At 34.7% G+C, this 13,217-nt stretch overlaps 1 protein-coding gene across 3 annotated transcripts; it reads right to left on the reverse strand.

The window, feature by feature from the left end:
• Positions 1-4,924: 4,924 nt before the first annotated feature.
• LOC107846342 (digalactosyldiacylglycerol synthase 1, chloroplastic) lies at positions 4,925-12,894 on the reverse strand. Of its 3 annotated transcripts, none has more exons than XM_016690757.2 (8): positions 12,099-12,894; positions 9,850-9,909; positions 8,918-8,950; positions 8,205-8,292; positions 6,979-7,463; positions 6,615-6,881; positions 6,101-6,450; positions 4,925-5,805 (listed from the first exon to the last, which is right to left on the reverse strand). In XM_016690757.2, the coding sequence occupies exons 1-8, from the start codon at positions 12,606-12,608 to the stop codon at positions 5,277-5,279; spliced, it is 2,322 nt and encodes a 773-aa protein (XP_016546243.1). In that variant the 5' UTR covers positions 12,609-12,894; the 3' UTR covers positions 4,925-5,276. The 3 variants fall into 3 exon arrangements, with proteins under 3 accessions (XP_016546243.1, XP_016546249.1, XP_016546246.1); XM_016690763.2 differs by lacking the exon at positions 9,850-9,909 and adding an exon at positions 9,371-9,463 and having other exon boundaries at positions 12,099-12,237; XM_016690760.2 differs by lacking the exon at positions 9,850-9,909 and having other exon boundaries at positions 12,099-12,893.
• Between the last annotated feature and the right edge of the window lie 323 nt (positions 12,895-13,217).

Here is a 13,217-nt window from a genome sequence, read left to right on the forward strand (position 1 = left end):
TGTACTAATTTCGACATAGTATAAGCTGGAAAATAAAGTTGGTAATTTCTCCAACACTTTCTTTTGACCTGAGACATTCTTGGTAATGCCAAGATATTCGGCATTCATTTCATTTATTGTCTTAATATGATATCCATTTCAGCGGATATATTTAAAACTCAATAAGTTTCTTGGGGATTTAGAAGAGAACAATGAATCTTCTATAACTAATTTTGTCCCCTTAGGCAGAAATATAGTAGCTCTTCCAAAGCCTTCAATTAATTTTAAATTGTCAGATATAGTTGTAATATTTGCTTTTCTTCTAAATAAGTGGAAAAAGTATTTTTCATCTTTAAATATTGCATGCGTTGTCCCACAATCAATTACATAAATATCGTCACGATCGATTATTGATCCAAATAAAATTTGAGGAGTATCCATATTCTTCAAAATTAAAATATAAATAAAGTAAATATTACAGCATTACTAGCATATAATCGTATTTACAAACTTTAATTATTTATACGACTAGTAAGATACTAATAACAAAAACGTAGACTAATACAACTTAAATAGAAAAGTAACATAATCAGACTATTTCATAATTATCACCGACTGGATGATTTACATGTTCTTCAGGAACTACAAAAAAATCTGAAACTTCCAAGTCCATGGGCTCAACATTATCTTCAAAGAGGAAGTTTTCCTCAACATCATTTTCTGCTTTCTTAAGGGATGCCTGATAGAGTTTTACCAAATGCTTTGGCGTACGACAGGTACGCGACCAGTGTCTCTTTCCTCCACATCGATTGCATTTACTTTCAGAGTTCGTCCTTGACGCTTTTTCAGGAGCTTCTCCCTTCTTTTTGCACTACTGGTGCTGAGGGTTATTGTTAATTGCAAGGTGATCACCCTAATTAAAATACCTTCCACGACCACGAATGGGGTCAGGATTTCTTTCACGCCTAGTTGGACAAAAATTTACAGCATTCACTTTTGGGAATGGAGCAGTAGCAGCAGGTCGACTTTCATAATTTCCTATTAAAAGATCATTATGTTGTTCAGCAACAAGATGAGAAATCAATTCAGAATATTTTTTAAATCTCATTTCTTGGTACTTCTGCTGCAGGAGCATAGTCGAGGCAGGAAAAGTAGAGAATATTTTTTCTAATATGTCGTGATCTGTGATATCTTCCCAGCATAAATTAAACTGCAATTTAATTCAAAACATCGCAAAATTATAATCAGTTATATTCTTAAAATCTTGTAACCTCAGATGGGCCCATTCATAACGAGTTTGTGGAAGAATGACCATCTTCAGGTGGTCGTATCTTTCTTTTAAATTGTTCCACAATATAAGGGGATCTTTAATCGTGAGGTATTCCATTTTTAAATCTTCGTCAAGATGATGACGAAGAAATATCATGACCTTGACCTTATCTTGATTTGATGTCTTATTGTCATTTTTTATGATTTCTGCCAGACCTATTGCATTTAAATGCATTTCAACATCTAGTGTCCAGAACATATAAATTTTGCCCGATATATCTAGGGCATTAAATTCGCATTTGAAAATATTAGATATTATTTAAGAAAATTAAATACTAACCTTTATTGTTGAAAAGTTTTTATAAAAACTTGTGTTGATAACATAATATAAAATTATAATAACAGAGTGCAAATAAAGAAACAAGGAAGAAACTTTGTTAATATTTTTCACTACTCAAATTTGTACATAAAGCATGAGTTATTTACAACCCATGCATGGAAACTTATACAATTATCCAAATCAAGAGGTAAGGAATTAGTAAGCACTTTTGTCAATTAAAGATGATGCCAAATAGCAACTTAATTAACACTTGGCATGCCACTAACACTTGGCATGACATCCATTTCATAACAGGACATTTCCTATTAGTACTTATAAGAATTTGGCCTCCTAGCTGTTGCATCTTGTGTGAAACTATAATTGTTAATTTTTAGTAATAGCTCTACAAACGAATGGATCGGATCGATTTAGAAAATAGAAAGATTTGTACAAGTTATACGTTTCGTCATCATATTGTGAAAAAACGTTATGTATGGATAAATTACACAAAACCACAAACTTAAGAGATCATATTACTCAAAATTCTTCGTCTTTTAAACAATTACTTAAAATCCCGAATTATCTATTTTACTCTTGATACATATCAACAAAATCCCATATCCTATTTTTACTCCACCATTAACTCAAGCAAGTTGTTTTTTTTCAAAGATTCTCTTCCCTAAAATCTCTCCCAAATTATCATCAGTTAAAACATCTTCCATCTCCAAACCGTTTTTTTTTTCCAAAGATTTACTTCCTTAAAATCTCTCTCAAATTATCGTCAGTCAAAATATCGTCTATCTCCATTACTCCGTCCTCTTCAAATCGCCAATGTACTACATTAAATTATAATTTTTTCCAGTTATTTCAAAAAGGTGAGTTAATTGTTTAAATGGATTTTAAGTTAGTATTTAACAATGCAGATCATTATTCTTATAAGCTTTAATCTTTGTTGTGTTAATTTTTTTTATTTTCAATGGCTAATGAAAATTCACCCTCATTTAATTTGGGAATATCCCAACTTGAAACACAAAGTGGTGTTCCTACATATCATCAAATTGTGGGTTTTACTCCAGGTAACTTTGAGCAGATTCCTAATTTTTCACTGAATCAAGTATGAAATTCGTCAGTGATACATATAGGTGATACATATTTTTTGGTTAATCCGCTTGATACATATATAAAAATATTAATTTTCTGGATACATTTTCAAGTGTAGCAGTGATTCATATGAATGATACATTTGTTGACAGTGTATGAGTGATAAATTTTACTGTTAGATTATTGGTGATACATTTTACTGACAATGTATGAGTGATACATTTGCGGTCAGATTATTAGTGATACATATGTCCTAATTGTTTCTATATCTATTATATTTTTTGATTCATTTATAAATGGGTGATACATTTAACATATGAATAAATGAATCATCTTTTAAATTGTGATGTTATCACTAATATATCAGATATACCAAAATGTCTTTAAAATGACTCAGGCACTACTAATATGAATAACATAACCTTCATAAATGTATAACAAGTATCATATAACATTCACAATTATATGAAACATAAATATAATTTTTTGAAAAAATAATTAATTAATGAGTTTAAAACATAGCATTTATATGTATCACGTTTATTTCAACTATAAAAATGTATCACTAATATAACAGATACCCTCTTAAAACTAATGCAGACAATATTAATATGAATCGCATAACTTTCATAAACGTTTAACATGAATCATATAACTTTCATAAAAGTTTAATATGTATCAACTGCAAACAATTACTTTAAAAGTATCAGAATCAAACATACATGAAGCCTTGAATGGCCAACTACATTCAGGAGATTTACACATCAAAACATAACTGAAAATAAAAAAATTTAAAAATATATCATAAATATAAATCTCTATTATACCATTATTAAATGTATCACATATATTCTAAATGAATTTCTCACAACTTTTACACTAACTCACACTTTTTTAAATATGAATCAGAAATTTTAAATTTCAACTTATACGTCAAGTATGCTAAATGTATCATATATATTGAATATCTAATTCTGAAAAAAAAAATCATAAAATACAACCAAATGTATCACACAGATTTCAGATGTATCACATAGTAATCCTCATCTCCCAGCTCTTCAAAAGACAATTCTACTATTTTGGAGTACTATGCATCAATGCCATCAGTCAGGGCTCAGGAGATAGAAAATAAATCATTGACATCAATCATCTACAAGGAACAAATTGATGTTAACAAATTGATGTTATAGATGGCTCATGCTTTTTGTGGCACGTCAAATGCCACACCAAAATCAACCTCCCTAACTTCAGCTACTTCAATGACAGGCAAACAAAGTTGTACGAGTGTGTTGTTACCCCTTCAACTCATGAATATTTTGATAATTATCCCGAAGATGATTACTTTTGCACCGTCTTTCTCTTTTTCATGGAAGAATCTTATTATCTAATTTGCGATCACCCTTGTTTACAAAATGAGTGAAGGTAAAACTTTACGATGATAGTTTGTTGCTCAATGCTGTCTCATTTGTAACGATGAGAAAATATGTACTCTGTTCAGGAATGAGAAATAATGCATAATACAGATGGTCCCCAAATTAAGTACTTGTCTGTCTTCTGTCACTGAAAACTAAACACTGAAAAATCGCAAAAACACAAATATAATCGCCATTTAAAATAATCAGAAAATTGTAGACAGAAGAAGGGAGAAATTTTGTTGTTTTTGAAATTTAAAAGTTGGAGACGGGAGAAGGAAGAAACTTTGACTCGATTATTCACTTGAAATTTGAAAATTGATTGGGGGTATTGCTGATTTTATGAATCTCATAATTCACTATGTAACTGATTGTGCGTGATCTGCTCCACAAAATAAAAGAGAATCTGTTGCTTCCTTAAATAAATAACAATTTTGTTTTAAATGTATCACAACCTATATGTATCACAATATAACAGATGTATCACAAATTTAAAAATCAGGGATATGATGCAATTTAACAAATTATTGGGATAAAGTGTTAATAACACTTAAACATTCAGGAATTTATGTAATTTACCTTCCAAAGAGATTTTCGAACAACCCTACGAATGAGAGCCAAAATTTGATTATTTAATCTTGCATCATTTTGTTATGCAGTGATTATACCGCATAAATTATTTTTTTTGAATATTTAGATTGTTATATCAGAAATTAACATACATTATAATTATAAAATCAAATATTTGTTAGTCAAAGGCAGGTATATAGTTGGTGCAAATTCATCATTTCAGTACTCTAATACATGTATTACTAATTTAAGTAAGGTAAAAAAGACATTATACTAAGATCAAAATTACGCTTTATATAAGGATCAAAATTACTTCTCATGCGAAAATCCTGGTTCCGGAACTGTTACCCGCTAACGAGTTACAAGTATCCAGGTTACATCACATTCACACCTATGGTACATACTAATACTAAAAATTCATATACAGGTCATTTAACGCATACATCTGCCAAAAGGGTGGCCTTGGTGTGACTGGTAAAGTTGTTGTCGTGTGATTAGGAGGTCACGGTTCAAGTCGTGGAAAAAGCTTTTTACGGAGAAATGCAGGGTAAGGCCGCGTACAGTAGAGCCTTGTAGTCTGGCCCTTTCCCCGACCCCACCATAGCACGCAAGGTATACATCTACCACTACCAGCCATAAATTGGGCTCTCTACCTGAGGAGGTAAGAGACGGAGATCTTCGCAATGCTGCTTGTCATAATCTCGTGTTCCTGGTATTGCACCCGAACACAGCCTCAAGAGCTCATTACCCGTGAGACAATAATGCGCAAATGCCAGACTGCCATCAACCATCCCTCCCAGATTTGGCATGGAAACCGATTTTCCCATGCCCTCCCGGCTTCTTCTCTTGTCACCGCCGGTTTCACTAGTCAAAAGCTTATCAAGGTCGGAATATTCCATGAATCGCTGTGTTGCTGCTTCCCACGAAAGCTTATATTGTTCCTCGGGAGTGAGAGGCTGAGGCTCACTGGACATTGCTTCTTTAACCTTTGCGACAAAGTCTTCAGATGTCTTATAAGTCAAGCAGTTGGGAAATGCCTGGAAAAACTCATTAGACGGGTGATCTGCACAAACTACAAATTTCCCCATAGCGAGCGCCTCAGCTGTGGCTGTACAGAGTACATCACTGATACTAGGATTTATGAAGACTTTATAACTGCCAAGCAAAAATATATCGGTCAGGAAAGGTGTACAAGACGGAAGTACATTTTTAAGCAAGTGACTAACAGCGTACCAAACAAACTGCAGAAAAAAAAAATCACCCTCTTTCAAATTCAGTAAAGAACCAAAAGAAATGCTCTCAAGTTGAAGAAAAAGACTATGCATGCATGTGTAAAGTATAGGTAGCACCTATGTTCTATCTAAACTTCGAAGTTTCAAAGCAGCTTTATAGTATTTACGTATAACAGCATTTTCGCATAAAAAAAGGGATTCAATTGAAGGGTTCATACCTATGAAGAGAATCATCGGCATGGTCTCTGCCTTTCATGAAGTTGACATTCAAATTTAACGTCCTAGCTGTTGTCTGCACTTCATGAGAATCTTCCCCGTTGCCAAACACGTCCATATTAAAACCATCAAGGTCACTTTTGTGCTTTGCTAACAGGTCTATCAACTCCCTGTAGCCTTTCGCCCAAACCATTTTTCCTAAGAAGTATGCACCTTTAGAGAAAACTTGCTGACCACTTTGTCTTTCTGCAGCCATTTTTTCTCCAATTTTCAGAAACTTCGGGTTTACACCATGAACATTGCAGACCACAGACCTGGGTAAATCCTGTGTAGCAGCAGAGAGGCGAAGCACCTAAACATGAAAATTAGCATTTCCATCAGAACCAGGATAAAATAATTAGACGTGACAAACACATTTCGAAGTGCTAACCACATCTTTTGGTCAGTAAAGAATTTAATGAACAACTTTTCCTACCCTCACTTTAGAGGACTCGATCGATATGTAAAAAATATTACCTTGTCGCAATGCGCTCTAGTGACCCAATTATTTATGTGTTTCACAAGGAAAGCTTGAAGAGCCCCATTCTTCTCTCTTTTGATATATTCCAAATAATTCGTGTGAACAATACCAACAACATGGTTAAACTTATCAGTCCAACGTTTGCCATGGTGGTACCAATTTAGATGTTCTGGCTCCTCTAAGATTGCAATATCCGCATCCCTTGATGGGATAAACTGAGAAGTATCTCCAGCTGGTATTATACTTCGCCTTTCCTTGGAGAACTGGAGAGGAAAACAAAGTGTCAAACAATCATTCACAGCAATTAGGTAGCACCTTTTTGTTTTACTGAATAAATATCAATTAGTTCACATGGAATACCTTTCCAGGATAAAACGAGATCTTGAAATCGGTCTTGAATCCGACTCTTTCTTCAAGCCAATTCCGTATGTAGAGCTCCTGCTCTTCTGGTGAAGTAAATGTAAGATTGTTTGGATAAACTAGTTCTTGGTCAGATTTACATAGCCATGGAACCAAGAGTGTAACATTCTGCTTTTCAGACTTAGCCAAATAAGCCGCTCGGAAGAGAGGATTGACAGCTGTTCCTGTCATCCAAGGAAGGCTAGCCGTTGTGACTATGGCTACGTGTCTTTTACCATCTGATACGTTCTGCCTTGTAGAATCACTCCAGAAACCACCTTCATAATGATGACCAGTACTCTGCAGTACACTGGCAATTCGTAGATCTAGTTCATCATTTATATTATCACTTTCGATCAGGGAAGAGTCTCCTTCAGGTAAGGAACGTAACAGAAGTTTGTTCCGACGTTTGCTGCATAAACTCTCTACAATCTTATCGGAGATATCTATAGTGAAATAGAGGAAACAGCATATGCTTTTAGTGGACGAAACATATTGATTTCAAATAGCATCAAACCAATTTTAGTGGCTACAATCAACAAAATGCACATGTTCCAATGAAATAAAAAAGAAGCAAATTACGCTAAAACGAAGCACATGGAATCTCAAACCAGAATCATCAATAGCATCGACATCACAGAGACCTCCAATATTCACATTTTGTTCTAGTGAAGCATTTCTAGATCAACAGATCAAAACCAAATGGGATAAATCTAGCAACAACAACAACATACCCAGATTAATCCCACAAAGAGGAGTTTGGGGATGGTAGATTGTGTAGAGAGGTTGTTTCCGATAGACTCTCGGCTCAAGGAGAATATAGTCCAAAGCTTTCCAGAAATAGAAAAACCCGAACTACAAGAAATAACAGATAGTAACAAAAATAGCAGTTTACAGGACAGTAACTACAACTAGATAATATGGAGGTCAAAGTACAAAAAAACAACAAATAATAACATAAACCGAAGGACAATCAATCTAGCAGGTTGTCACAAATTAAAATGATAGTAGCCAAGAAACAACAAATAATAACATAAACCGAAGGACAATCAATCTAGCAGGTTGTCACAAATTAATATGATAGTAGCAAATGTAAAGAGAGAATAGTGCAAGTAGAACAATCCAGAGAAACACAAACTAAGACAACCAACAAGTTTACAGAGGTGACACCCGTTTGACACACTTACCTCTTCTTATGCCAATTTGATCCAAAAATGGGCTCGACTGTCTAACCAAATATGCTAACAACTCTGGCACATCCAGTGGCGGAACTCCCTGCGTAGACGAAAATCATGTAAGGGAAACAGAAGGTCATCAGTAATTTAGTCTGACTAAATTTTTGGTCTTTTAGAGATGAGCTTCATCATTGTTTAAAGATGAGCTTCATCATTGTTTAAGTTTACCAATAGCTTAAACCTCAGACAATTTCTAGTTAAACATATTAATATGTCCACTTCCCGGAAAAGATGTATATACAAAGACAGCTCCAGTTGACATGTAGTTGCTACTTCAATTTGTGTACGATCTGGCTATCCTAATTTACAATAAAAGGTAAATAATGGTCTGTTTATAAGGTTGTGCTTCCTTCCCTATTCCTCTATCCAATTTGTTATATCAAACTTCCAGGGAGACTATGAAGCGAGATAGGAAATGAGAGAACACGGAAGAGAAATCATTTCTCCTATCTGAGTTTTCCTCTTCAAATTTCCATCATTCCATTGTTATTATAACCCCAAAAATAAAGGGAAATGATTTCCGCACATCTTCTATTCCTTACTTCCCTTCCGATCCTTGACTGACTAAGCAAAACATTATTTGCACGATACAGTTGTTGAAAAACTCAAACACATCCAAAACCTTGCAATTACAACTTCCTGAAATGTTAAAGTAAGACACCAACCTTCATCTCCTCTGGCTCCTTGCAAATTGATTTCTGGAAATCATTAAACAAACACAAACAGCAGATTATCAAGTGAATCAGATCAAATTATAATACGAAAAGGGAAGTCATGATAAGAAGCAAGTCACTTGATGTTGAAAGAAAAGAGCTAAAAGATTGTGAGGGCCATTATTCTGGCAAGTTACACACCAAGCTTCCCCTTCATTGGGACCCAAACTTATCATGCACTTTTGCATGAAGTAATGATAAAGCAAAAAAATCTTGTATATAGAGCTCATCAAGCACCATCTTACAAATAAAAAAACTCAATTCATTGGACACTTAACCATGATCCAAAAGAAAGTTTAGAAGGATATTGACATAAATATGCTATGATCTACAAACAAAGCAAAATCACCATTCGGGCACACAAATGAACAAGAATGAAGATATCAAAAATGAGAGATTTCCTACCACCAATGAAATAGCGTTGAGGCTCCAGATATAGTGAAGACATAGTGATTGAAAAAAACTTCAACCTGGATGATGATGAATCAGTGCAAATGTCTGTTTTACATAATATGAGAGGTATTAGAAGTCCTTTCATATTGAATGCTTGTTTTTGGGAAAGGTGAAGTAACCAAAAAATGAGAATGAAGCTGAAACCACAAACTATTCTTGGCAAAACATTATCAAATATCACAGACAGCAGCTCATAAACACAAGTCCAAAACAGATGCATTCATCAAAGCCAAACACCTGCAATGATTTAAAATTTCACGATCTACAAAGTTAACACCAAAAGAAAAGGGAATTTTAATATTTTTTTAACTACATTATAAGATGCATCTCGATTTTGATTAAATAGAATAGATGACTCCAGCCATTTACATATTCATTCTGGATTCACTTCATAAAAAAGCAAAGTCCAATAAGGAACATTTTAGTCTTACCAAAATCTCTACAAGCAAAATCACTATGCTATTTATGCTTTCTGTCAATAAATGAGAAATCTGCAGAAACAACCAATAAGGGCTCAGTTGGTTTTTGATATAGAACTCTGCATTATTTATACAGTGTTTGTAGTTCATTATAAAAATCCCTTCTTTTTTCTTAGATTTGGTATAAACCTATATATTACTAACAGAACTTTTGGTTTCTAGTGTGAAGCTTGTACAACTAATAGTACATAATTTTATTTTTCACTTTATATGGGATTGGAATTGGAATGATAATATGTGTATTAGCAATACCAGGATAAAACTAAATCTTGACTTTAGTACCGCAATCAAGCCATAACATCTTCTGGAAAATTATTGACTGCATAAAGATCCATGTATCATTATTCATCACACAATATTCATTATTTTATAGTTCCAACATAGCTAGTCCGTGAAGCAAATGGCCGCTACCTAGTTAAATGGCCGCTACCTAGTTAGACTTTATTTTAATAGTTTTGCTTCCTAGTAATATAGTATAGAATTAGCAGCCTGTACTAAATTTTTAGCGCTTGGCTGAAAAAAAGTCATAACTTGAGTCGTGAAAAATAAAACCGTTTTTTGTTAACTCCTTTTGCTTGGGCTGTTTTTGCAAAAGAAAAAGGTAACTTTTCTTGAAAATTTCCAATTAACAACACACCCAGTGAAATCCCACAAGTGGGATATGAGGAGGATAGAGTGTATGCAGACCCTAAACCTACCTCATGGAGGTAGACAGGCTGTTACCGGAGGACCCTAGGCTTGAGTACAGCAAATCAAAATAGGCATGAAAAAGAAAAACGACTGTGAAGAAAACATAGCAACTGATAAAGAAACAGTAAAAACAACAAAACAGTGCAATGACCGAAACACCATAAACAACATCAAACCACCATCGAACCACCATAAACAAGAATAAGGCTAATACTATGTCAGACACCATCAAACCACCATCGAAAAGCAAGACAACACCCCACAACCTACTAGCCTTCTATCCTAATCCACGACCTCCAAACCCTCCTCTCTAAGGACATATCCTCATTAAGCTGAAGCTGTGTCTTGTCCTTGAAAGTTTGCAATCAAAAAGGAAAAAAAATCTTGAAAGCTTCCAATAAAAGGAAGTAATCTACAAATGCAGCTCAAGCAAACAAAGTTGCAAAGTCAAAAAATAGAATTTGGGCAAAACTGAATTTTTCAACCAAAGGCCCCTCTTCACAAAACATTAATGGATTCTTAGCAGTATATTAAATTGAATACTATTGAATAAATTAATAAACTAAACTACTACTACTACAACAACAATATATCCGGTGTAGTCCACAAAGTAGAATCTGGAGAGAAAGAGTGTATGCAGACTTTACCTAACAGTTCAAAGCAGACCAAAGAAAAAGATTAGATGAAAGTGAAAGTACAACAAAGCATTCTGAGTAGTAACTACAGCAAAATAATACGATAACTGAAGTACAAGAAACAGCATATAACAAACTAAACTACTACAACAACAACATCATATCCAGTGTAGTCCCACAAAGTAGGATCTGGAGAGATATTATGTATGCAGACTTTACCTAACAATTCAAAGAGCCCAAAGAAAGAGAATAAACGGAAGTGAAAGCATAATTAAGCATTCTGAACAGTAGCCATAGAAAAATGATACGACAATTTGTAGTACAAGAAACAGCAGATAACAAACTAAACTAATAGTCTACTACTACAATAACAACATATCCAGTGTAGTCTCACAAAGTGTCATCTAGGGAGGATATAGTCTACGCGGACTTTACCTAACAGTCCAAAGTAGCACAGGAAAAAAAATAAACGAAAGAAAAGCATAACTATAGAAAAAAAGGGCATCCCGGTGCACTAAAACTCCGGCTATGTGTAGGGTCTGGGAAAGGGTTCCACCACAAGGGTGTATTGTGCGCAGCCTTACCTTGCATTTCTGCAAGAGGCTGTTTCCAAGACTTGATAGTAACTTTACCAATTACTCCAACACTCCCCTTCTAAGCATTTTAAACAGTAACTACAATAAAATAACTGTAACCTCCTGATCACACGGCAGTAACTTTACCAATTACTCCAAGGCTCCCCTTCTAAGCATTCTAAACAGTAACTACAACAAAATTATAAGATAATTGAAGTACAAGAAACAACAGATAATAAACTAAACTAACACGACATTTTGCAATCAAAATATTATAATAATGAACAAAAAAACAACTTACCAAGCTCGATTTCACTTTCTCAACAAACTCACTCTTCTTAATCCCTTCAAAAATTTCCACCGGATTCGACGAATTCGGACTCTTAACCTCTACTTCCATCTCCCTTAACCTATCCCTAAACGCCTTAATTGGTTCCCAATTCAATTCCCCAAATTGCCCTTCCTCCTCCTCCTCCATTCCCTTTTCCCTCACAATTCCATTCCTCATACCCGACAAATCAATTCGGAGCTTCCCTTTCCCTTTCGGAGCCCATTTAAAATCCGGTGACGAATATACCCTTCGTATTTCCGATAATTTCGGACGAAGCTTCTCGATTTCTGTAGTGGCAGTGGCTGTAATTTTTGGGACAAAATTCTCAAACTCTTTGGCGCGATTTTTAATCAGCTGTAAATCAGCGTCTGCTGATGAACGTACTTCTTCCCATCCTTTAGTTATCAACGAGAGCGCTTTCTCCGCCGTCATTGAAGACGTCGACGATGTCGTTTTCGTCTCCGGCGGCTTGAAATTCATCGTTTTTTTTTTTTGCTAGGGTTTTTGGGATTTTGCTGGAAAATTTTGATGAAGAAAAAAAATGGGTGGTTGAAATTAACGGCTATTGATGCTTCTGCAATGGTGGGATGACACGTAGGATTGATTTGATATTGATAGATTTAGCGGGAGATGAAGTGGATGGATGGAAATTGATGACGTGGACTTGTGGATTGTGAATGGGCCCAAGTCTGAACTAGTTGGGTATGCGATTTGTGAACCGAATTTAAATTTTAAACCTTGTAAAGGGCTAGTGAGTATGGGTATGTCGAAACTGATGGATAGGAGTGCTTTGGTGTATCATTGTTAGTAATCGTAGGGCTTTATATATAGTTTAGAGCTTCTAGTTAGGATGTTTTGGGTGAGGTGTGTGTTTTCGATTAGATAGTGTATAGTAGTACAGTACTACTCTGTGGGTGTCTTATTTCGATTATTTCATCTTATTTCGTGTTTTATTACGACATTGTTTACTGTCTCTTTGGCCTGAGCCGGGATTTATCGAAAATAATCTCTCCATTTATTCGGAGGTAGGAGTATGTTTTTAATAGTAGGGAAGAGTGCTATGTTTTTATTTATGCCTACAGTGTCTTG

The sequence above is a fragment of the Capsicum annuum genome, chromosome 8 (genome assembly GCF_002878395.1).
Source record: "Capsicum annuum cultivar UCD-10X-F1 chromosome 8, UCD10Xv1.1, whole genome shotgun sequence".
In the NCBI taxonomy this organism is placed as follows: Eukaryota; Viridiplantae; Streptophyta; class Magnoliopsida; order Solanales; family Solanaceae; genus Capsicum; species Capsicum annuum.